This window comes from Periplaneta americana, chromosome 14 (genome assembly GCF_040183065.1).
Source record: "Periplaneta americana isolate PAMFEO1 chromosome 14, P.americana_PAMFEO1_priV1, whole genome shotgun sequence".
In the NCBI taxonomy this organism is placed as follows: Eukaryota; Metazoa; Arthropoda; class Insecta; order Blattodea; family Blattidae; genus Periplaneta; species Periplaneta americana.
This window is the reverse complement of record NC_091130.1, coordinates 19,585,161-19,611,814: the sequence shown is the minus strand read 5'-3', so window position 1 is coordinate 19,611,814 and position 26,654 is coordinate 19,585,161. Positions and strand designations below refer to the sequence as shown.

Sequence of the window (26,654 nt, the reverse complement as noted above, 5' to 3'; positions counted from 1 at the left end):
CCGATTATCCAGCAAAACCAGTTACCTGGCACTGGCTTTGTCCCACAATTGCTGGATACGAGGAATTCTACTGTAGTTGATACAGTGTTATTAAATAACTAATCAAAAATTAATTACATAACCAATGAGATTTTGAATCAATGTATGTCCCACGAGATTCGAAATATTTATGGAGTGAGCAGGAGTAAGCGTGTGTGTCTTGCAGTTTTCTTATTTGATGTTTGTAAGTTCAATTTCAAGATGCCAAATATATCACTCACGCAGGGGCGTATTTTGCGGGCTACCGGCGGTAGCCCAAGGAAATTACAAAAGAAAAAGTTTATAATATAACATAATGTAATAATTTTGTATTATTAGTTTTACCATAGTAATTAAAATTAAAGTAATTGTTAGATATATTTTGTGTAATAATAGGGTCAGCGGTAGCCCAAACCCTTTAACCAGTATACGCCACTGCACTCACGAGTAGTCTGCAGATGCCAGTGTGAGTTCCTGGAGCTCGGAAATCATGACGTCAGTAAGCTTCTGCAACTCGTTGGCCAACTCAATGCTGTGAGCACCAAATTGTTCTTCTACAGCTGGAAGGCATTCCAGCAGACAGTCCACACTTTTTCCATAATTGCCTGAAATAGTATACCGGTTCTGTAAATTGAGGTATAACGAACATTTCATGATATACATGACATTCATCATCATGAAATTACTTCGCAGGTACCTATTCAACATACTGCTTTGAGTCCAAAAAAACTAATATAAGAAATATTTAATGCAACTCAACAAATTCGAAATTTCTACAAGGCTATCATAAAGTGGGGTGAATGGGAAAGAATTTGTACTGTTATTTCTTAATGTCAAAAAGTACATACAAGGTGGGTCAAAAGTCACTTTCCCCAATATTCGTTCTTAGTTTTCATACTTGTACACATATACATATGTCATAACTTGAACCCTAGATCATATATGTAACAGATAACTCCTCGCTACGTTAAAATCGGCAGCACTTTGAAGAGAATAACCACCAGGATCGCCACCCGTCCGCCATAAACGAACACGAGATGGCAGCACAGTCGCTAATGCAATTCAAATGGGAATTATGACGTGACTCCTTATGTAACAACTAGATGGCAGCATAGTAAACCTGACAAAAGTTGTTAACCTCAAAGCCTATAAGCCCGACATATCTGTTACATATATGATCTAGGCTTGAACAAATGAATAGCTGGTGTAACAAGTGATGGGTTGGCAACCATGTACGTGTGTCAACTGTTTTTTTCGATGTCATATCTTGAAAAGAGCTCTTGTTTTGCCGATATGTACTTGATATGGCAATAGAATGGAGCACCACCTCATTTTGATGCAGGAGTGAGAGACTTCTTGAACCGGCAATTACATGAATGGACTGGCCATCGTGGCACAACAGAATGGCCACCCAGATCATGCGACCTGACGCATGTGATTTTTCGCTGTGGGGTAAAAACATCAAATGATGTTTTTGCTAAGAAACCGCAGGATCTGTATCAGTTGCAACAGATGATCGAACAGTCATTCGTGAAAATCGTGAGTTACGTTCTGTCATCTGTAAATGTGCCTAAACATTGTGAATTGTGTATCGAGAAACTAGGCCTCCATTTTGAACAAAATTTGTAAAGGAATGTGTAGTGAAATGTAAATTTGACGTAATTAAATGTAAGGAAGTGTTTAGGGAAAGCGACTTTTAACCCACTCTGTATATGAGTATATTTATTTATTTGTTTATTACAAATGAAAAAATAAATATAATAGAATCCTACTAATCAGAAATTCCAGATAATTTTTGTTAAACTAAAGAACGGGGTTATTTCATGGCCATTTCACATGAAAACTCAAAATTCAATGAGATTAAGTTGATGAATAAATTTTTCTGACTGTAGACAGCCAACTATTCACTATTCTAATGTGTGATCACTAAACCTCTAGGTTCATATTAGTCATACTTAGCATGGCATAGCACCTCGCCACTTGGTCTACACATGCGCTCAAATCCCTGTGACTTTTGTACAGACACTGTCTTCGCAGTTGCCAGCATTCTAACAATTTCTTGAGGGCTTCATTTACGTCTCCAAGATCCAGGGCTTCACAACCTGCATAGACAATGAAATTTGTTCGTTGGAAAAATATGTCAGAAAATTTATACCCTATAGGTAGTGGTAGTTGTGAAGACCAGCTTTCATGTCACAGTGATGATAATGATGATGAGCATCATCATCAATGTCAATAAATGGTGAATATTACTTATGTCCCAGCCACTATAGGAACTTGGTAAAATGCCTTGGATTTACAGTATTGATTAGTAGAAATTGATGTGATCACTGGGAGAGCTGTAAGCCCACCCAACGCGCCCTAAATACATAACTTATTTATATACGAAAATCGTCGCGAGTGAATGAAGAATACGGCCATATTTCTTTAATGTAACATTGGGTATCAGTGTCGCCAACATAGTAATAATACTACACACCCAATCTAACCTAACCTCTCTCATAATACTACACACCTAATCTAACCTAACCTAACCTGTCACATAATAATACACACCTAAAGTAACATTCCTCACATTTAATATAATTTTGTTTGCATGTATTGCCGGTCCTGCTTCTCGTATCGGTAGCCATCTAGTGGAAGTGGATCGTAATTCGAGAAAGGAAATATGGCGACTTTCATAATAATTACATTTACAGTATAACCCCGATTATCCGTCACCCTATTAACCGATTGATGGATTATCCGACTGTCTTTCTCTCTCGTAGAAAAAAATATGAAGTACTGTACATTAAATTAGCACGAATTTTTTCTACAGAGTGTGTTTTACAAACTTTTACCCTTACGCTTTATGGCCTACTATTCGAGTGGCCGTACTGTTTAACTTCTATGCAAAATGTCTTCTACAAGTGTCAAAAGAAAACATGTTTTACTACGGAAAAAAGTGCAAGTAGGTTTTTAAGTAGGTTTTAAGTGCAAGTAATTGAGTGGTTTGGGAAAGAGAAAATGTGGTTCATCTCACATTACAATACGAGATAGGAATTACAACTGTGCGTGATTTAGGGTAATGAAAAGCAAAATATAAAGTGCATCAAATTTGTAAATCTACAACATGAGACCTCTACTATTCCTATCTTTCCACAGGCGGTCGTCATATGGAGTTTGCTTGGGCATTAAAAACCCGTCGTTTAAAATCAGACATTAAGTACAATAAATAATGTTTTAATAACTGACATCAGAAAATCAAACTTGAATTGCTAAAAAAAGATTTAAATTAGTGAACTTCTGATCCACTAGTTATCGTATTAAAGGAGATCATGGAGGAAATTACGAAAATATTATGTAGCTACTTAGTATATGAAAACTTTTATGGTACGGATTATCCGATTTTTTCGATTAACCGTTCACTCCACCCCCTTCATTACAACGGATAATAGAAGTTCTACTGTAGTTCGTCCAGTGTATATTTTGTAATATATTAAATATGTTAATGTAGTACTAATTCTATATATTACAATAAGAATTGAAATGTGTTGTGGTTGTGATAAAAGTATTGCAAATTGGTTTATAGCGCCACATTGGCAGTGATAAAAGTGTGCAATATTCGTTTAGTGGCTGGTGGATACTCTATATTGACCCAATAAATAACTAAAAATATTAACAGTGAATGAGAAATTATCTCTACTTAGCATTGCATGCGGAGTATAAGATGGGAGATTTCCTGTATATCCCCTATCAGGTTTTACAGTTAGAGTCGATTTTTTTTTTTTTTTTTTTTTTTTACGTCTGCAACAGTTGCGAACAGTGTTACCTCCCATACATGTCAATGATACTTCGTATTGTTTGGATTTATTTTAATGTTTGATGTGATGAAAAAAAATGATTTGTAATAGTTACTAAATGTACAACGCAGCCAGAGTATATTTGCTGATTATATAATTTATTTTTTAAATTTTTTGTAGTGTAGTTTCAAACAGGAGAGTTGCCAATATTGCTTATGAGAATATGCTATTTGTTATCATGAGTATATATAGACGTTTTACTAATTATAGCTCTATAATAAAAATAATATCAATTTCTAAATGCTAGTTACAACAGGAAAATAAATAATAAATCTACTTGAACCAAGAGAGCACTTACGGAATTTGCAAATGCCGATTCCCAACAAAAAGTAATAAGACTTTAGCAGAAACTGCTAGTGCAATGCATATTTCAGAAGATGATTTTTAAAAAATGTAGTTTATTCGGAACCAATACAATGAAGAAGGATTAAAAAATAATAACATTCCTAATACTCGGAAAAAGTTCTTATACCGTAACATTAGGGTCTATTCATCCCCTTTATTGTAGTTCTCGAAGGAGATCGTTACTTCAGATTGTTCTGTATTTCTATTCTTTCTTTGTTCCAGGATCTTTTGTTTTTGTAGTTTACCGTTTTGTTTTCCATTTTATAATTAAAAAAGTTGATAAGTAAGCTATTGCCTGAGTTTGATAATCTGAAACTCTAATGCGAACACAACCACAAAATGTATTGAAGAGTAAACACGGAGATAAAAAACTGCAGCTGCAAAAGTAGTGCCTTATGTGTGAACAGACTTGCAACCTCTAGTCGCAACTTTTGCAGCACTTGAGTTGTTCAGCACATAAAGTAGCATGCAGCATGCTACTTTTGATTTACATGTAAACACGACACGCAACTTTTGCAGCTTTACTATAAAAGTTGCGCAGCAAAACTAGCGACGAATCCTTTACTTGTGATTGGACTCAGTTCTGCAGCACATGTCAATGTGGTTCTTATGGATGATTTATACATTGGGCCTCATGTTTGAAGACTTACTTGATTGTGTCATATCAATCCATTTACACATCCAGATTCCCAGGCTGCCTTTATAAACTGATTCTTGCTACTCTGTCAAAAAGGTATTTCGATACCATGCTAGTTAGAAGTCTGGAGAGAAACTTTAAGAAATTACAAATCACCTTCATTGAACAAGGCATCGGCCCTGAAAACAGCCCCCACGAACCGGGTGAAGCCCTGGCAATGCCCACAATCTGCACACATCATTTTGTGGTCCGACTCTTCCATCCGCAACAGGGGACCCCTGCATTCTGAACACTGGAGTGCTGAGAATCGTTCCTGGAACAAGATTATCAGGTGGTAATGACTCATTTTCATAAAGATTTCGTTTCCCAAGACTCGACCTATCTCAAAGAGTTCGTTGAAGGTCTCTTCACCAAAAGTAACATCTGTTTGAGCTTAGCTAGGGCAGCGCTGCATGTAAAGTACGCTGACAAAGGGTTAACATGGGGTTCAGCATGTGTGCATCTTCAGCAGCTGCCTGCATGGTGCAGTGAGCAGCAAGTGTGCAGTTGGAGGAGTGACTTAAGTAAGCTACAGCTAGCCAGTGGTGTAGCATGAGTATAGCAGGCAAGTATAACTTATGTAAACATTCTGGCTATACTGAATTCTTTAATTATCAACACTTTGAAGTCCAGACATTTAGTGACTTACTGATTGTACTGTAGAATCCTATTTGTTTTTGGGCTGTTCTAAATTTTTTAAATAAATCAACATTTTCAGATAACTGGATTATTATATTTCTTATGAAAATAAGATAAAGACATCAATGTCACCAGTGTTATTAATTTGATTTGTAAACGTTCATTGGTGAAAAAGCATACACGACTAAAGTAAACATTGTTTTGACAAAAAAATATCTCAAAAAATCAGTAAGTTGCACAATTTTGGGCAAAAAAGAATGAAGACTTTTAAAAGATTTTCAAGCCATATCAGTCACCACATTTCTCAGAAAATATGAACAAAATAAAAAGAAAAAAAAAAAAACATTTCGAAAGAATACTGCAATCTATATGGTTCAAATTAATTTTCAATTATAAGCCCTATATTACGAGGGAGATAACTTTGAAAAAAGTCACGAATCTATGGAGACTGCAATGGATGACTAGAGGAAGATGATTCATGACAATTTAGAGTGTATGTTCTAAACTTAGAGGCATGAAGCATTGTTTCAAGTTTATCATCCTATTCAAATTCTTTGCTCCTAATGTAAATTGGAATGTTTATCTTTAAATATGATTTACAGCCGACCAAGAGTACCTGGAAGTCATGTTGTCTTTGCAGTGAACAAGGCCCACACGAACATGTAAAGAAGTATTGACTTTTGAGTATTTCCTGTCTGTCCTGCAAACCCATGTGTCTGAAGTGAGGACCTGGAAGATAAAAGATGCAATTGTTAGAACATAACAATTTACATGGAGTGTTTGTGAAGAAGGAGGATTCCATGGGTAGAACATAATCAGTATTCGTTATCAAAAAGGAGTGGAGTACCTATTTTAATAGATCAGGTAATAAAAGAGTGTAGCTAATAATAATTTGCGAGTGTGGGTCTTACACTATTATATTACTATATGCTCTTGTTTCAATGTGGGAATCCCGAAATATTCCATATATTTCCTCCTCATTGATTCTACTCCACTCTCCTCTCTGGTAACTATGACAACAGCAGATCAACCAACAAGATAGCTGGTTAGCGGAGTGTTTAATAATAATAATAATAATAAACTGCCCCCCATTGAGGGTAGCCCTTACGGACTCAGTATATCCTCAAAAAAAAAAATTATTATACATATGTAAACATAGATATTAAATTTTAAAGAAGGGAAACAAAGAAAAGGGCGTGAAAAATTACAATTGCTATTAATGTGGCACCATGTGATTAATTAGGATTTGGCAGGATTTTTTTAACACAATTATCACAATGTCATCCCTCAGAGATTTTGGCAGAGCAAACTGTTGTTGAAATTCTTCGAAAAAAGCTGGTATAGTCCCTCGAGCACCTATGAGCAAGCCGAATACCTCAACGTGAATTAAGGCATATTTCAGCTTGAAATAGTTGACTGTAGGCTCATAGATCGACTTCTTCTCAAGGTGGACCTCGGCTGACTGATGACATTCTACTTCAAAACGTATCGTGGGGTCCACAATGATGCCCTATTTAGTGTCAGCATTGTACGCTAAAATATCTACTCGTCTCGTTGATCCACTTTCAGCTAGACAGGAAATTTCTTCTTCTAGCCAGCCCTTATTTCTTAATGCGGCAGCAATTTTGGATCTTACAAGATGATGTCTAGAGTTCCTCAAGAGCAATCCCTGTTCACAGAATCCCAAGACGTGTGCTAAAGTTTCAATCTCCGGGCAGCTGAATTGGATATGTCTTACTCACCGTTGTCAAGTGTACTGCTAGTCACGGCTGCTTTTGGCTGTATTGGCAATCTCTCTTTCTTTCTTTCTTTCTTCTTGGTTTTAGAAAATTGCGTTGTTAGTTTTCTCTCCCTCCGTAAAAGTTTTCTTTTATGTTGGTAGATTTTTCTCTTGTTTGTTGATGTTCCTGTTATTTTTTTCTTTGTGTTACGAGGTATATTTATTATACAGTTAGAGTTTAGAACAAATACAGATTTGTCTCTAGCTTCTTCTAGTAGTAGTTGTTCAGTATGTTGTGATCTAATTGATCAGTTTGCAAAGGACTAGAAACATTGCTTTCAAATACAAAAGACAGATAATATAATTCGCCTTGTATACGACAGAGGGACCATTTGAAATGTTGGTACCGGTATCCATATTCATACAGAAGACGTTTTACATACTTACTGGCTTTTAAGAAACCCGGAGGTTCATTGCCGCCCTCACATAAGTCAGCCATTGGTCCCTATCCTGAGCAAGATCAATCCAGTCTCTACCATCATATCCCACCTCCCTCAAATCCATTTTAATATTATCTCCCCATCTACATCTCGGCCTCCCCAAAGGTCTTTTTACCTCTGGCCTCCCAACTAACACTCTATATGCATTTCTGGATTCGCCCATACGTGCTACATGCCGTGCCCATCTCAAATGTCTGGATTTAATGTTCCTAATTATGTCAGGTGAAGAATACAATGCGTGCAGTTCTGTGTTGTGTAACTTTCTCCATTCTCCTGTAACTTCAGCCCTTTTAGCCCCAAATATTTTCCTAAAACCTTATTCTCAAACACCCTTAACCTATGTTCCTCTCTCAAAGTGAGAGTCCAAGTTTCACAACCATAAAGAACAACCGGTAATATAACTGTTTTATAAATTCTAACTTTCAGATTTTTCGACAGCAGACTGGATGATAAAAGCTTCTCAACCTAATAATAACAGGCATTTCCCATATTTATTCTGTGTTTAATTTCCTCCCGAGTATCGTTTATATTTGTTACCCACGAAAATAAATAACTCATGAAATCTGCACTACTTACCATAACAGTTGAACACTTCTCCTCCTTTCGGTATGTCCTTACATGCACGGACAATGAGGAACTGGTTGTAGAAACTGAAATGAAGTATAGATTCTTGTTTCAGTTCTTATGTGAGGAAATGTCACAACAAAAAAATTTAAATTATCATCGTCATCATCTAATATTTGATCTGCAAATGTCGATAATGATGATGATGATGATTACTATTATTATTATTATTATTATTATTATTATTATTATTATTATTATTATTATTATTATTATATCGCCATCATCATCTGGTTTAACCTAAATGTGTAACTCATGTAACTGAAATGTTATAAAGAAATCTGAAAGTTATACTACAATAGTGAAGAATCAATATTTAGACTTGTTAATAATATTTATTTTTCTAATGGCGGGAACATGATTGTTCGTTATTAACCCATGTAATAATAATAAATTATTATTATTATTATTATTATTATTATTATTATTACTGTATTATTATTTGTACTCTACTTATTATAATATGTATAATAATAAGATATTCTGTTTATATTAAAATATGAGTTTTTCTTTTAAAAAATGTATATTTCTTGATATACAGAGCTTTCCTTATTGCCGGAAATGCGAAAGGTAAAGGAACAGCATAGAACTTCGTAATTCCACTTTTTTTTGGGGGGTGTGTTAACGAATTCTGTGTTCTTGGCAATAAAGCCATCAACTCTCTTGCTCTCCAATATAGGAGAGAATGGCAAAAAGTATAACCGTTTTAACGTAGGCACAATATTTTTATATTATGGCTGTTAAGTTATATCACCTACACACAACCCCCAAATTGTTTTAAGGACCACACCTGCCATTGGTTAGTGGGTCTATATGACCTAGTTAAGATAATTGTCAGATAACCTCCCTTCATCACTTAGAGGACACTTATGCATGTCATGGCAGATTAGCATGCTGAAATGCTTATACCACTGTGACTTGGTCTCCAGAACATCGTTTGTTAAAAACAGGTTACACCACGGGAAGGTGAGGGTAGGATTTGAGTAGGAGAGGTTATTTTTTACTTGGTTATTTAACGACATTGTTTCAACTACTAGGTTATTTAGTGTCGATGGAATTAGTGATAGCAAAATGATATTTGGCAAAATGAGGCCGAGGATTCACCATAGATTAGCTGACATTCGCCCTACAGTTGGGTAAAATCTCGGAAAAATTCCAACCAGGTAATCAGCCCAAGCAGAAATCGAACCCATGCCGAGCACAACTTCGTGTTGACAGACAACACCTCAGCTGACCCATTACATACATGTTACTGATACAAATAATTATAATTTTATGTTCGACCATGCCGAAATGTAGTAATTATACACCTGGTAGTAGCCCTTTAATGCACCTCATTAAAGTACACCTATTCATTATAATTCAGTTGTTCAGCCAATGAGAAATCACCATTGTACCATTATGAAACCGCAAGTATCGATTATTCTCGGATATGCAATCAAAAGACAATTAGCGAAAAGTCACGGAGGCTGGAAATCCAATACTGTCGCAGAAGGTTATGTTCTGTTACTATAATAATTAGCGTTAATTGTAAATAATATTCAAATAAATTAAATTTGTCATCTCGTTTTTCAATTCTAAATCAATTTCCAGGTTATATCAAGACTAATCTTATATCAAAGTCAATCACATTCGTGCCTCGGAAAAAATCAATACTTTCGCGTCTGTGCACATCTCACAATTCAGGTCAGTTCCGCTCCTCACTTACATAACCATAACATGAATACTTATGAATAATTTCAAGTTAGAAATATGGTCGAGCATAAAAAGTCGTATGAAACTTGCCTATAATGGTAATTAAGACGCTCGTATGAAAATTATGAAACTCGCTTGTGCTCGTTTCATAAACAAACATACTCGCGTCTTAATTACTACCATTATAGGCTCGTTGCATAATGTACTATTATAACATATTATGGAAAAGAGATACTGTTTCATATTTATGCCTTCGTCTACGATTTTACAGTGTGTTTGATTACACATTAAATGCAGGTTTAGATAGGTTTTCGCCTTCATTCATGCAGTTGGAAAGGAAATGCTATTCACCTGTTGATGATACTAGGATCACAAGAATGATTCATCATGCTTGCCGTTGGGTAGATCGCTGTGGCGACACGAACCTGGCTCTCTGTCACGACCTGCTGGTCCTCCCTGTCAGGCTGGGCTCTATCCAGCTTGGTGATCGCGTGAGCATTACACACAAGCTGAGCAATGTGTCTCAAGATGAGGCCCCCCACCAGACAGACCACAGACTTCTGTTCCTCCAGCATTTGACTGGGAGACAGTGCTGGATCTTCCATCTTGAAGTAATCCGTGTAGTAACAGAGGTAAAGTGTCAACATGCAGGCTGTCTGCAACAGAAATTGCAACCAAGACCAAATTGAGTTTTGGAACATACTCCCTACAGCCCCAATCTGATGCTCAGCTACTTGAAATGTTCTCTGTAATGAAGGACTTATGAATCCTCAACAATCAAACTTTAGATATTTATGTATTAAACATGTCCCCTCCCCAGAAAATTCCAAGTTTTGTCAATTTTCATATATGAAGACATTATTTTAATAATGGTACATTGATTTTGAGATTTGGAGTCTTACAGTTAAATGTGTATAGAAAATTCAGGATGTGAAATATTTGAAGAATGATAGTTCATGCCTCCTTGTAAGAGATACGATACGATTCTCAACATATTCAGTTCTGCTGGCCCTTCATATTTCTGTCAATGAAGATATACCACTATTAAAAAAAGTGGAGTTGTACCACTATTAAAATAACCCCTTCTTAACTTTTAATACTCATTCCACGCTTTATGAATTCACGAAGGATTTGGTAGAAATATCACACATTTCAGAGACAGTTTAAAAGATATTCTGAAAATTTTAGGTATTCATGATAAGTCAGAAATTATTTGTCACGACAGAGTGCATTGCTATTATATTGTCAAATCAGCAGCCAAGAGCTTTCGTTGCTTGTAAAGCATTATAATACCAACATTACCCTCTTGTTTCTTAATCATATCCTTATTCCCCAACCACATCTTTACTCACCATATCTTATTCTCACCCCCATTATTTCCTTATTATCATCATATACTTTATTATTATTATTATTATTATTATTGTTACCGGTATTATTATTATTATTATTTATTTATTTATTTATTTCCAAAGACTGTACAATGCGGCATAGGAAAATGTCATGTTAAAAAAAAAACAACTTATCCTTAACTGGCTAGTTGGCTGGCTTTCCAAGGACTGGATCCAGAATGGTTCCATGCACTCTAGACTCATACTGATCTACTGTACTGTACATTCTATGGCCTTAATGAATCCAAGTTCGTTAATTTACTAAAAACCTCCTGTCTTGAGATTTCGTATTCTTTATCTTTTATAGTTTTACCAATAATCTTGGCATTTAGAGTTCCTATTTCTTTCCATAACCAATTTAAACCTAATATGTTTACTTCTGATTGTACTTCTTTTAAACAGTTCGATTTTAGATCAGTTTTATCTAGAAATACAGGATGATCCATTTGGGTATGGATAAAATAAAAACACTGTAAAACATTTACTACTGAACTTTATTTGTTGAAACTTAGTGCACTGAAAGATGGGAGATTTCTCAACATGACCCCCATTGCGCACCCTGCACAACTCATAAAAGTTATGCAATTCAGCCCATGTCCGTTGTAACATAAGAGGGGTGACTTATTGAAAAGCTTGAGTAATTTTATACTCTCAGATCATCAATGTTCCTGGGTTTCTGTGAATAGACAATGTCTTTAACAAAACCCCACACGAAGAAGTCAGGAGGGGTTAGATCTGGGGAGTTTGGGGACCAAGCCAAGAGATAGCTGCTTCTCATACTGGGTTTCGTCTGCGGCCTCCTGCATGTTTTTTTTAACACAGAATCTGTTTCCACAAATGTTCGATACCACAACATTATAGAATCGTATTTAGGTACATTAGGCACACCATACTCACGTCGAAATTCCCTTTGAACTCTGTTAACACTCTCAAATTTATCATACCAAAGAACACATAGTGCCTGCCATTGATTTGTAGTAGCCATTTTAATCATCAACGATTTTCATTTGTCCTTTCAGATTATGCATTGTTGTCATGGAAACTCCCATCTTTTAATCATAACATAACCAGCAAAAAATTTTTTCTACTATCATAATAGCGTTATAATAATGAATTACTATTATCCATACCAAAATGGATCAGACTGTACAATACTTTTTTTTAATCGATATATTATCCTTCAGCATATTTTATTTTCCTTTCCAGGATTTATCTTCCTTACATTTATCCTTATTCCCTTTTTTATTATCAACATCGTCATTATTCTTACTTTCGTCATCCATTGCCTTAATTTTACCTTTATTTCATTTTTTCTTTTATCCTCGCGTACTCCAACTCCCAACCAATTCTTCCTCCAGCCCATTCAGAATTTGGTAAACAGACAGGAACTTGGAAAATAATATACATAATTGATTGAACTGTTGTTCACAGAAATTGAATATTTCACCTCTCGAATACAAAGTCAAGACATTACAGATGGCAAAGACCCAAATACGAGAATATGTGACTCACCATTGTATACTGAAACAAGTCCTCTGCCTGCATGTCCTCGAGGTGTGGCATCAGCTGGTACACAGCCTTGTAATTGTCACCATATTTATCCTCGATCTGCACAGCACTGTCTCGCAGCTCTGCATAACTGTCTTTGAGCCTGGACAATGGTCCGGCTTGGAGCACGACTCTGAGACCCAAATGAGCAATGCCGGTACAGTGCAGCAGCTTCATTCCACTGCGACATTCCCACTGGTGGTACTGATCCCAGGACTGTTGCCTGCACGCATCGCTGCAGTATAAGCCCTGAGTACACCCCCAACAACTGCAAAACAACACCAAGCTATAACTTGACAACATAACAATGATGATACAGAGTGTAACTAAATTCAATACCCAAACTTCTAGGGAATATAGAAGATACCAAAATAAACGTTTTTTTTTTTTGTTAAATGACTATGGGTCTGAAGCTAATTATTGAATGACAAAGCCAGAAACTGTACTATACCAACCAACCAACCAATCACATGATGTGACGCATAACTTTAGTTATGCAATTTGTTTCAAGTAACACACCTTCTTTAGGTGTTTGCCTTGTCTGGATTTCATAAAAACATGAGGAGGCCAGCCTCCAATAATGCAAATTCATTTGAACAAAAAGTTACATATACACAACAAAAATTATTGGATCAATTGGCTAGTAAAGCTTTTGGACGTCTGTGAGGGCCTATGATGTTATAATTTCCAGGAGCGTTGAGAAGTGGATTTGGATGCTCTTGTAGATATCTGCCGTAGAGATGAGTGATGCATCGGATTATGATGCTTTGGATGGTTTCGAGACCCAGGTCCTCATGAAGTAATGTACTATACTGTAAAGAATAAACGTACTACAGTTGTAACATTACTTATGACATTCATGCTTCAAAACCATTTCAATTTGTAATCCTTCACAAAAGCTGTTCAAAATTGCGGCCTCCTGCTTCAATACAAACTCTGCAACGACGTGTCATTGCCTGTAGTAAATGTTCAAAGACTCCAGGCATGTGCTGTAGAGAGTCAGCAGCTGCAAACACCCGAACGATGAGCTCTTCCTCCGATTCAATTGGAGTCTTGTACTAAGTGCCCCCACACACAAAAGTCAAGTGGCGTGAGGTCGGGAGAACGAGGAGGCCATCGAATGGGCCCATACCAGCCAATCCACTGCTCACAGAATCTGCGGTTGAAATGCACCATAAACTAAGTGCGCATCTGTTAATTCGGCCCAAGTGAACTGTTCCATCTCTCTACTCTCAATGAACAATAACATACTGCGTGGTTACAGCACAAACATTGCACTCTGATGTCATGGCGTGTTTACTGATTAATGTAAATATTGGTGGTTTCGACTACAACTGTAGTCATTTACAGTACAGTAGAGTTTTTGGTTTTGTCACTCAATAATTAGTTTCAGACCCATGGTCATTTAACAAAAAACGTTTGTTTAGGTCTCTCTTCTATCATCCCTAGAAGTTTGGGTATTGAATTTAGTTACATCCTAAGCTTATGTCTCGGAATTAGTTGAGATTCTTTTTTTTTTTTCTTTTTCTTTTTTCTTTCTTTTTTTTCCGTTATTTTATATGTTTCACCACTCAGTTCTGAGTTCTGCATCTGTACTTCATCTGTAGGGACCTGAATTTTTAGCATCTATTTTCATCAAAATTAGCATCTATTTTTCTCAATTAGCATCTGTTTTTCTGAAATTAGCATCTATTCTTTTCCAAACGAAATTCTGTGCATTCTGCCTTTCATTTCTCAAAAGATAACATTGTGCACAATGAAAACCTCAGCAAAAAAACCTCAACCAGGCAACTTGTCCCATCCAGGATTCGATCCCACGCCCGCTAGTTTCACAGTCAGACATGCTGACCAATACTCCAAAGTAGTGGATGAATAATAAATATAAACTTTTATAATAATAATTGTGAATGAATAAAATTAATTTGTTACATACTGTACCACATTATTTTGATATTACGAATTTACCATAACAGTTTTTGTTGATTCTTATTATCTATTATATCTGAACATTTTCAGGTGTCTCATAATGACTTTTTTTTTTACAGATCGTTATACTTTACTGTATAAAGAAAGCATTATCATTAGTTTTTTAACAGAAGGCTGGAATGAATGAAAATTTCATATCTAAAATAAGATTGATAAGTAACAACATTATCTAAACATCATTATATCAAATAGAACATAAACTTACGGTACTGGAGCAATATAAGGTCCACAGCAGTGATGGCAATGCACCTTGTACTGGTCTGGAAGTACCACGAAAGCATACGGCTTCTCCACAAACAAAATATCACCCATCTTCACTTCTCTGTTAGTCACGACATGTCTTCCCTTCTCTTCGTTACACCTACTCGTAAATTTCATAATCAATATTAAACAATTAAATTATAAGTCAAAAGCAGAAACAAATCAATGAACAACTGGAATTATGTAGCAATTATTTGGAAATTCTCAAATTTTGCTTTGAAATACTCTTCGATGTGTTAAAAATATATTGTACGCAATTTAACGCGCATTTATGGCCTTGTAACCTGCTGTGACGCCATTTTTAAAGATCTGGTGCACAGGATTTTAAAATGATACGGAAGTTTGATTGCAATTTTCCGTAATTTGAATTTTTTGCTATATTTCATACAAAAATGTATACAGGGCTTTCATTTCAAAATTTCCCGGTCTAAATAACTAATTATTTAAATTGAATTCAATTTAAACAAAAAACACGTCAATTTAGGTATCGAGGGAGAAGTCTGAAGCCAGACTTAATTTCATTTTAAATTTCACCCCTCACCCCCATCCTCCCCCACTTTGAAATTTCAAATGGTACCTCTATATCTTTATACTTAAATATGAAAGAATATTCAATTGTTTATACACCTCATTCATTTGTTTTTGCATCTTTTGTTTTCTATCGTCGCCTGGCAACCAGGATTGTTGTTATTGTTGATTAGAGCTGAAGAGAATAAAGCTACAAAAACTTATTGAGCATTTCATGTAATAGTTGTGTTTGTGTATTAAATTATTTTAAATGGTGTATACCCTTCAAGAGAGAACATAAATCACCCTTATTGATTAAATTTAGGAAATTACACGAAATAAGCTGTGTTTTCATCCTTCAGTCAACTTATAATAACAAAAATACAGATTGCCAGACAATGATGGAAAACAAAAGATGCGAAAACAAATGAATGAGATGTATAAACAATTGAATGCTCTTTCATATTTAAGTATAAAAATATAGGGGTGCCATTTGTAATTTCAAAGTAGGAGAGGCTGGGGGAGGGAGGTAAAATCTAAAATGCAATTAAGCCTGGTTTCAGACTTCCCCCTCAATATCTAAATTGACGTGTTTTTTTGTTTAAATTGAATTCAATTTAAATAATTAGTTATTTAGACTAGGAAGTTTTGAAATGATAGTCCTGTATATCTTCGGAAATGTTAATGCTATGTGCATGATATTCAGTACATACATTTTTTAGACTCTTAGGAAACTTTTCTCTGGCATAGAAATTTGTTATTTTGTTGAATTTGAAAAATATACTTCCATATTTCTATAAAAGTACCTCTAAAATTCATTCTTAAAATTTTGAAAGTCAATATGAAAATTGTGTTCCAGACATTTCGAAGAACGTGCTCTTAGGAATAAAATAATATCATATACATTTTCAGTTTATCTTTAAAAATGGCTGCGGTATACCCATTTTAGTGAATTAATGTGTCCTGCTTTTTTTTTTTATATATATATATATATTTTTTTTTTTTCAAAAACTAATCTCGAATTTAAGTTATTGCAGCAATGATATATTTCTACATACAAAAAATGAAAATTGTGCATAAATTAGGAAACAAATTTCAGTATCCCCTCCTCTTAATGACATACCTGAGATCCAAAGCAGCTGATGCATACAAAAGCTTTTCGTTTTTCCCATGTGTTGGAATTGGAATCTTAAATTCTTCATTCTGTGTAGAGTCATTTGAAGTAGTACAAACTTTCAACTGAGATGAAGCTCTAGCCAATGCCAATTCAATCTCCTTTTCAAGTGTAGCTATAAATAAATCACTTTCATGTTTATGATGCATTGATGAACTTCTTAATATTAGAACTTACTTACTTCCCGAACTCAGAACAGAGGCATGTGCTGATAACTATCTGAAAAGTATGCTACTGTAAAACGGAGTTTATGCTGATATTAAGTTCAGAGTACTGTCTGAATTGGAGCAACGTTATGATTTTCATACTCCGTAGGCATGTTTATTGTGCTATGAAAAAGGAGTACGTTGTATGGCAGAAAAAAAATTTTAATACCCTTCCTATCGATATAAAAAATGAAACTCAAAACATAAGATTACTTATGGCCAAATTAAAGAAGTACCTAATTTCTCACGCCTTTTATTCTGTAGGTGAATTCATGAAATTCAACAATGCTTCATGAAATTGATACTAAAATTTTGTGTTGTACTAATAGAGTATATTGTAAACAATTGATTAAATGGCGATCTTATTCGTGTTAATTGTGTAAGCATGTGCGGTTTACAGCTGTTTCGGTACTTCTTCACATCATCCTCAGAGCCTACTAGATCTCGGCGTCATCTCGAACTTCGCTGCCTGTTGTGTGGGTGCGTTCGATTGTTGAAAAGTGTTGAAATGTGGTGTCAAATAGTGTGTGTGTTCTGAAATTGATCTGTGTGTTGAGAATTTGATCAGGGTGTACATCAAATATTCATATGTATGAGGTCTCGCCCACCTCATTGAATATTACACGACAAATATGAATTAGTCTATTGTATTGTTACTATTAAATACGAGAAAAATTCGTACCGGCACTGGGAATCGAACCCAGGACCTCTCAGCTCTGCGCGCTCGATTCCCGGTGCCGGTACGAATTTTTCTCGTATTTATGGTAATAATACAATAGACTAATTCATATTTGTCGTGTAATATTCAATGAGGTGGGCGAGACCTCATATATATGAATATTTGATGTATTAAACTGTTAGCAGTTGTCATGAAACTGATGTTGAATATGGTCACAAAGTCATTTAAATATGCGCTCCTGCATATATGAGGAGCATCGTTTCAAAACATATTATGTGCCCCTTACAATTTTTTTACACGAACGACGAAAAACTGGATTACTCGTAAACCGGAGAAGTTCTCAAAACACTACACAAAACCATTTTTAAGTACTGGTTTAACAGTTTACACATATGACGACTTGGAACCATCAGACTTCACAGCATGAAAGACAAATAAATAGAAAGTAACAAATTTAATTTCGTCCACTGGGGGACTTAATACGTTTTGAAACGATGCTCCTCATATGACGTGTATCGTCTCAAGTGCAGGTAGTTAGGCTGTAAAATAGCATTACGAGAGGGGTTCGGCCGGCGCCATGGATCGTGTTCCGGCATGGCTCAGTTGGTAAGAGCTCTCAGCGCGCAGAGCTGAGAGGTCCTGGGTTCGATTCCCGGTGCCGGTACGAATTTTTCTCGTATTTAATAGTAATGATCAGGGTGTGTTTTAGTGTGTCTGTATATTTCATACTGTTCTAGTGTGTTGAGTTTTTGGTTTTTGGGTTGTATGTTGTATTAACACTAGTAAGATCGCCATTTAATCAATTATCTATATTCAAGTGTTAAAAGTAGTGTACGGTTCAAAATGGTATATTGTAAACCTCTTCTGTACCGGTATATATTTAAACTAGACTGTGGTTATAAATTAAGACTTTATAGTGGTATTAAGTTTTTTGACTTGGTCCATATTCTAGCTGTGAAGCAATGTACGAATACCATGGAATGTTAATAAATACATTACAATACAACAATGAACGAAATATTTAGTTTTGGTACCAAAAAAATTTTTTCATCCACAGAACTCACACTTTGTAATAAATCAAACCGGAACTACTACAAGAGCTACCTAGCGACTTTCTTTACAATCTTCTTCAGTTTGAGTCGGCTAGATAGTAGCAAAAATCAGAAACAAAAAAAAAGAAGACTACAGGAAGAAAAGGGGGAATGTCAAGATTTTCAGGAGAGCTAATTTAAAGTTCAAAACTAATTTATTCAAGAAGTGTGTTACAAATGATAAATACCACCATGCACTTTGAAAGGTGGTTAATCTAGTAGTCAATACGTTCAATATGTTTTATTGTCGTCTAACCATAAACTTCCAATTTTTACCATTATCTCACTTTTCTCAAAAAAGTGACATTCTCCGTTTTCTTCCTGTGGTCTTCAAATGTTTCAAGCTACACGCCTACACAAACAGACACACACACACATGCTGAAAACCACTTTTTCAGTACTGAGGATTCTCAAAACATGTTTTTCCGTGAGAATAAAGAAATCAATATTTTTGCAGCATCATAATATATATATATATATTTTTTTTTCCGTTGTTGGTAACTCTATAGCATCTATTAGATGCTTTATGGTTGTGTTAACAGATGGAGTTACTTGTCAACAATGTGACGCTGAAACGTGTGTTCAGGTTACTGCCCAGCGACAGTCCTGACGTATTTTTATATTTGTGATGATTGGTTAATTAATATTAACCCGGCACACTCACAATCACACTCCATTCATACAAATTTCCAGACTCTAGACACCCAGGGAATTCCTCTTCTTCAAGAAAAATTCACCGAGAGCCTAGCCCGGGAATCGAACCCGGGACCTCCTGATCTGGAAGCCAGCATGCTGACTAACAGACCACGGAGGTAGTCAGCATCGTAATATGTTTGTCTTTCTATTTCGCACATGAGAAATTCAAATATACGAGTAAATTGGCAGATACATTGCAATCTATCTTTCTGCCTCTATGTGGGTGAGGAAGTGGATGCTTACTCTTCTTGGAGACAGACGAGTCCTCCACGTTGTCCAGGCACTGCTGTGCACTCTGCAGTGCTTCTATTTCCTCCTTGTATCTGCGCAACTTAGAAAGGCATTGACTCCTGCGCATATACAGCTTATAGCGAAGTGGTTCAGGATAGCCATTTTCTAATGCAAGTGTGATATTTTGTAAACAATCCTGCAATATAATGACAATTATTCACAGAATATCTCATTAAGATTACACTCAAACTTTCGGAATACATAGAAGGGATCGATCAGAACAATTCCTCGATAGGAACCTATGTTTGCTGATGCCAAACTGATATGCTACAAGGGCCCTACTGCGTGTTCAGTTCAAAGTGTGTCATGGCTGGCTGTATGCCGTCATGTGGCTAGTCAATGAGCCTAGAGAATTCAATCTTCCTACACTTCCACAGAGGCGTATTACCTACGTGCCAGAGAAGTTGCCTAGCAAGTACGGCGTTCATTTTGAAGAGTACTTACCGATACGTACGGTAATGCCTGTAGTGGCAGGAATGTGAACTGTTTGGAAACACGTACTGAGGTGAGTTTTTTCCTTACTGTCAGGATATGTGGAGAGGGTTAAGACGATTACTTACGTATTTGTTGATATTAACTTCAACGGTCAACATGGACACGGAGCATTTGATTTGTGTTGTGGAATGTTGCCATACGCAACTGATGATAACAAATGCCCTGGGTACGACTTGCACGCGCAAAACACAGTTCGAAAGAGGTTATGGCAGCACACAGACTTTACAGACTGCCACCTGTTGTTGTGACGTTCAAGATATACCGTACACGTTCTCAAGTTCAGATTGAATGCCTTGATTAATAGGCAACTTCTCTGACATAAAAGCTGAAACTCGCTTCAAATCGCTGACTCACAACAGTGACGTCATGACACACTTTGAAATGAACACCCAGTATTTCACGAAAGTATAAATTACGAATTATAAGCGAGAAATTTGTCATACCATGGGATCAATTTTTGTATCCCTGTATCGTAGAAGTCTGTCGTCTGGGATCGGAATCAGTGTGTGTCAGCCATCTGCACCTTTCTGTTGATCCCACAGTATGACAAATGTCTCAGTTCTGGTGGGGAATTACGTTGAAAAACAGCGCAACAATTGCTGTATCTGTTAAAATAAATCTTTATATGAAATTGTGTTTTCTTTCTGTAAACGGCCCCAAGAAAAATCACTTTCTGGACGGCCTCGTAATTGCGGTCGAGTGGCCAAAATTTGTATAAGCACTTTGTTTTAACATTATTAACATGGTGAAAGAAAAAAAATTAACTTTTTTATCTGCCTCCATGAGAATGTTTGCTTGTGAGCAGAAATGTACATTCATATGACAGAATGAAGTTAAAAAAACACGTACTTAATACATGTGCTTGATTAATCGTGTGTAGCAAGGATATATTGTGAAGAAAGTGCGAGAAAGGAAGGGAGAACGAATGAAAATACGAAAAAAAGAAAGAAAGGCGTGATACAATAGTATGTTGTTTCCAATTAATGTATAGAGGTACAATCTAACTTAAGGCTATTAAAACTTCAGTATCGCAAAATATCACGATTAGATTTTATATTAAGTTTTATGTCAGATAACCCTCAAAGTTCAAGAAATGTTGCCATCAATTTTGTGATGGCAGGGGAGGAATCAGAAAAAAAAAATTATAGGTGGTAATGAAAATATTTGTCATTAGGCTACTGATGCATATTAAGTTCAGTTTACTCTTGTTTCCCTGTACCTTATATTCTTCTAAGTGAAATAAAGCTGCTGATCGATTTGCTAACGCAAGAGATAATTCTTCACTTTTTGGAGGGGCATGAATCACACTTTTCGTATACAGAGCTAAACTTCCTGTAATATCCTGCTTACGAAATACACTGTTGCCTTGAGTTCGAAATTCCGATGCCTTTAGAGAAGACTTCTCATAATCACTTCTGTTCAGCGTATATTTCATCCATTCCAACAGTATTTCCCTGAAAAGAAAAAAAAGAAAACTGCCCTAAAACACTGCTTGTATCTTCAAAGACTATTTACAATTTATTATACAGATACATTAATCAGAAATGTATTTACTTTAGCTGACAACGCATTTTCTTAACGAAATTTATTTACAACTGCTTGATTTAACTTGGGAAATATGTGCAAATTGAGCGGAAAGTAATAATAAATAACTCTAGCCTTATCGGAGTCCTCGGTCTCCTGACACATAGATATCCCTTCATCTAACCCACCCTAATCTTGTTACATTCCTCGGCCTCATGTCACTTAAGTTATCCCCTCAACTAACCCACTCTAACACTACTTATTAATGGAGAAAAATTCGTTCCAGCACCAGGAATCGAAACCAAGACCCTTAGCTTGGCACGCTGAGTGCTCTTACCATCTGAGCTATGCCATAATGAATTTTTCTCCATTAATAAGTAGTTATGTATGTGATGACTACATAAAAGTCATTTGATTACACAATATTCAATAGAGGACAGCAAATCGAAAAATCGAAAGAGAATTGGGAGGAAAAATTTTAAAAGGTACGCAAAACGCGTCCTTGCAAGGGGTTGGGGGCTGTACAAAACTAAATATGTGAGCTCCAAGCCTGTTGGCCACTAGTCTCACTCCGGGTTACGCTGCTCCACTGAAGGAACTCTAGAAAATTTTGAAGGGGAAGCCGAAACTGGACGTAACCTCTTAGGTACCACATACGCGAGGGGGACTGAGATTTGATCAAGTGATCACGGAACGGGAAGAGGAAGAGCTGGCTGGTGTTTGCCGTTAGGATGGCAAGATGCTGTCATCTGTTGTTCGATGACAAAGCATGTGAAGGCTGTCGGAAGAAGTGCCATGAAATCTAAATCTGCAATTTGAGAGGTCCCTGTCCTTTCAATTTGCGACTAATTGAGTGACCTCGTACATTTAATAGACAATTTATAGGTTCTGAACTAGGGCATACGTCGTTTATAATAAAGGGGAATATATATGGGGAAGGGCATATAGGTCCGTGGCCCATTTCTTATAGGGCTCATCCCAACATTTGTCTTACGCCTGAGGAAAACCACGGAATACCTTAGGCAGGATGAGTTGTCTCATATAAGAGACTAGCCAATTTGGCTATTATGTAGGAGGTGATTGTTGTCATGAGCCTTGTTGATTTGTCTCAATTTCGAGACCAGCCATTTGGCTATATGATGGCTCAATTGCGAAGAGGAGGGAGAGATGTAATTGTTAATTAATTTAGAGTTAATTAGGGAGATTCATGGGGATATGAGTGCAGGTCCGTGGCCCATTTCTTTTAGGGCTCATCCCGACGTTTGTCTTAGCGCCTTAGGAAAACCACGGAAAAACCTTAGGCAGGATGACAGCAAGGTCCTCAATAAGAACATATATAACCCACTCTTATCCCACCAGTCTAAAGGAAAGCAGCGGGTGGGTAGCTCAGTTGGTAGAGCAGCTGGCTATGGACTGAAAGGTCTGGGGTTCGATCCCAGATGGTGACAGGATTTTTTCTCGTTGCCAAACTTTCAGAACGGCCCCGAGGTTCACTCATCCTCCTATAAAATTGAGTACCGGGTCTTTCCCGGGGGTAAAAGGCGGTCAGAGCGTGGTGCCGACCACACCACCTCATTCTAGTGCCGAGGTCATGGAAAGCATGGGGCTCTACCTCCATGCCCCCCAAGTGCCTTCAAGGCATGTTATGGGGATACCTTTTATAACCCATTCTAACCTACTAACGGCTTCGTTGCCAAAGCCCAGCATTAGATAACAACAACAACCCACTCTAACCTTGTCACAGACCCCCTCATCTAACCCACTCTAACCTTGTCACATACTTCGGCCTCATGTCAATTAGTTATACCCTCATCTAATCTACATGTAATATTTACGGAAATATATGCCAGTGCAACATGATCCCCAAAATGAGATACTGTCAATAGTATTATGCCAAATACAATAAAACCACAAACACACCAACTTCAGTCATTCTCTGTCAACTATACCGCACACTGAAGTCTACCCAAGATTATATACCGTAAAGTCGTAAAAACTAACTAGATGAAATGATAATTATTGCTCTTCGCTCAATTTTTTAAGTTTGTACCTATTCCCAGTGGTGTTATTCAGCCAGTTCACACCGGTTTGCTCGAACCGCTTGCTAACTTGTTGCAGTTTGTAGAACAGGTTCATAACCGTTTTAACTTAAAATTATATTTTTTTACAGAAAGGAAAAACATTAATTTAACACGAAATTTTCTAGCTTCATCATTTTACACATAATGTAAAAATAAAAAATACAGCTCGAAGTTATCATATTTATTATTATAGCCTATTGTTGTTTCCTGTTCAAGTCAGAACAGGAATATAATTATGCCTGCAACCTTGAAAACCATCTGCGATTACTTTGGCAGTTGTCTACCCTTTCCCATTCCAATACTGAAACCGCATACATAACAAAGAAACATTCATGTTGAATCTTTCGTACACTACTTTTAACACTTGAATATAAATAATTGATTAAATGGAGGATGGTGTGAAGAAGCACCGAAACAGCTGTAAGCCGCACATGCTTACACAACACGAGTAAGATCGCCATTTAATCAATTATTTAAAGAAACATTGTCTTCAAAAAATAATTTCAAAAAGTAAGCGGACTTTAAACTACAAAATACTCTATTAAGCACAGTACTAAGGTAGAGACTTGTAAAGTGCTTCTGTGGAGTGTGCGATTGTATGGGGTAGAAATATGGAAGAGAAACTACTGGACCATATTTTGAAATATGGATATGGATAAAAAAAAATGTAGCATGTGAAATGATAAGACGAAATAAGGAATGAAGCTCTGGTAAAAAGAGTTGGTGAAGAGAGAATACTGCCGAAATGGATCAGGAAAATAAAAAGAAATCGGCTGGGTCAATAGCTGAGAATAAACTGTCTACTAAAGGAAGCACTGGAAGGAATGGTGAACGGGAGAAAAATTCAGGGCAGAAGAAGATATCAGATGATAGACAACATTAAGATAGGTACTATATGGATTGTATGCAGAGACGAAGAGGAAGGCAGAAAAAATGTAAGACTGGAGAATGCCGAGTTTGTAGTGAAGGATCTGCCCATGGACAGAAAACTATGAATGAATGAATGAATAAGATACTTTGTTTTTCTCTTTTAATACTACTTCTATAATTTTGTCATCTATTGTTTTTGTGCTCATTTTAACATTTGTATTAAAACTATAAAACTTTCTTAAGTTAAAACGTTAAAAGGTGTTAAAAATTAAAAAAAAAAAAAAAAAAGTAATGTATCTTATGACAGACGGTGTTTTTAATGTTTTAATTGAAGAAAGTTTTACTCTTTGTATTTCGTTTTAATGAAATAAATTAACTTATTTTTTCATTAAAAGTATTGACAATATTGAATGCATTATTGGTCAGTGGGGCAGTAGCATTCGGTAGCATTTAAGCTGAGTTTATGTTTGATTCTAATTAGCAGAAAACGATAAGTGTAGTGCAATGAAGCGTCAAAACTTTCGATCAAGTTTTTTTTTTTTTTTTGTAGTGGTGGAACCGGTACATCTAAGACAATAAAATACACAATACAGTTGTTGATGTTTCGAAAAGTGAAAGTTAAATTAGTAAATAGCCTATTAAGTACAACACCGCCGCTTCGTAGCAACGCCATATTGTGTTTTCCTGGGTCAAAAATACAATACGGTGTTGATACGAAATGGCGGTGATGTGCTGAACACTTTCAAATAAACTTGATGTAACAATAGAGGGCATAAAAGTGCACGTGCAGACAAATCTTCGGATGTTTCAAACAATATGTCGGTGTGGCCAGATATCCTAAGCGAATTGGTGTTGTGACTACTCCTCTTTTTCGTGAGGCAAGTCAGCATTTTTTACTCTACATAAATAATTCTGCAATAACAAGTTGCATTGCAATTTTTCTAAATTTGTAGCCGCTTACTATTGCCATATTTAATTTTGTTATAGGCAATTACAATTATTATGAAACTTGCTGTTCGCCTGTAAGTCCAGACAACCGGTTGTTAAAAAATATATATATATATAGGGAAAAATCTTAGACCTGCACAGGTAAGCTCTTTACGATGTGTCAAATGTGCATACTACAGGGAGTGGGTGACGAGAACCGGCCGCTACAACGTTCTTTCAGATTATGGCAAAAATTAGAATGACACCACTGCCTATTCCCAAAGTCAAACCAAGGAGTTCAGAATAAAGTTCGTCGAGAAAACGTGCTGTTAGCTAAATTATAACTACCTTTAATCAGTTGGCCTATATTAATTAGCCTAATTTACAAATATATTGATCACAAATTTATTGTGAGTTACATTAACATTTGTGCCCCACAGCTATTCTAGAATAGACAGCATAACCCAGAAAAAAAGGTTACATCGGGATTTGAACCAAAGTTCTTCTACTTCACAGAAAAATGTTCATGAATGTAAGCCACAATTGAAATGTTATCAATGTCAGCAATAAGTGTGTTGTGTAGAATGGCATTAATTACATACATATGTGTTTGTTCATAGAGACAGATTCTAACACAATCTTCTTGACTTTTCTTAGCTGATAACTTGCTTAAAATATTTGATTCCGATTGTTTTAATTTTGTTGTCAAATAATCCAAGAGTTCTTGCCATGTTTGTGGCAACATGTTTATATATCTTCAAAAATCCCTTATAATCACCTACAATGATACTGTACTTTAAATTGCCCAATTTGACATTTATATACACCTAACCTCTAAATTCCGTCGCAACATACAACGAATTAGAAT

The 26,654-nt window shown here is 36.1% G+C and overlaps 1 protein-coding gene and 1 non-coding gene across 5 annotated transcripts in view; one reads left to right on the top strand and one right to left on the bottom strand.

Moving 5' to 3' along the window:
* The window catches only part of LOC138713188 (SET and MYND domain-containing protein 4-like), a 31,494-nt gene extending 4,840 nt beyond the window's left edge, over positions 1 to 26,654 (bottom strand). The window contains exons 1-12 of one of the 4 annotated variants that reach the window (XM_069845073.1): positions 26,619 to 26,654; positions 21,604 to 21,838; positions 19,842 to 20,025; positions 16,876 to 17,041; positions 15,190 to 15,345; positions 12,963 to 13,266; positions 10,411 to 10,715; positions 8,317 to 8,390; positions 6,137 to 6,249; positions 4,999 to 5,155; positions 1,974 to 2,120; positions 464 to 623 (exon numbers count right to left, since the gene is read on the bottom strand). In XM_069845073.1, coding sequence (XP_069701174.1) covers positions 464 to 623; positions 1,974 to 2,120; positions 4,999 to 5,155; positions 6,137 to 6,249; positions 8,317 to 8,390; positions 10,411 to 10,715; positions 12,963 to 13,266; positions 15,190 to 15,345; positions 16,876 to 17,041; positions 19,842 to 20,025; positions 21,604 to 21,819 — 1,982 coding nt within the window. In that variant the 5' untranslated portion in view covers positions 21,820 to 21,838; positions 26,619 to 26,654. Of the gene's footprint in view, positions 1 to 463; positions 624 to 1,973; positions 2,121 to 4,998; positions 5,156 to 6,136; positions 6,250 to 8,316; positions 8,391 to 10,410; positions 10,716 to 12,962; positions 13,267 to 15,189; positions 15,346 to 16,875; positions 17,042 to 19,841; positions 20,026 to 21,603; positions 21,839 to 26,388 lie in introns of those variants that run through there. The other 3 variants (XM_069845071.1, XM_069845072.1, XM_069845074.1) reach the window with 3 other exon arrangements.
* On the top strand, positions 18,400 to 18,475 carry TRNAC-GCA (transfer RNA cysteine (anticodon GCA)). Its single transcript has one exon. It is a non-coding gene; the product is annotated as a tRNA-Cys (tRNA).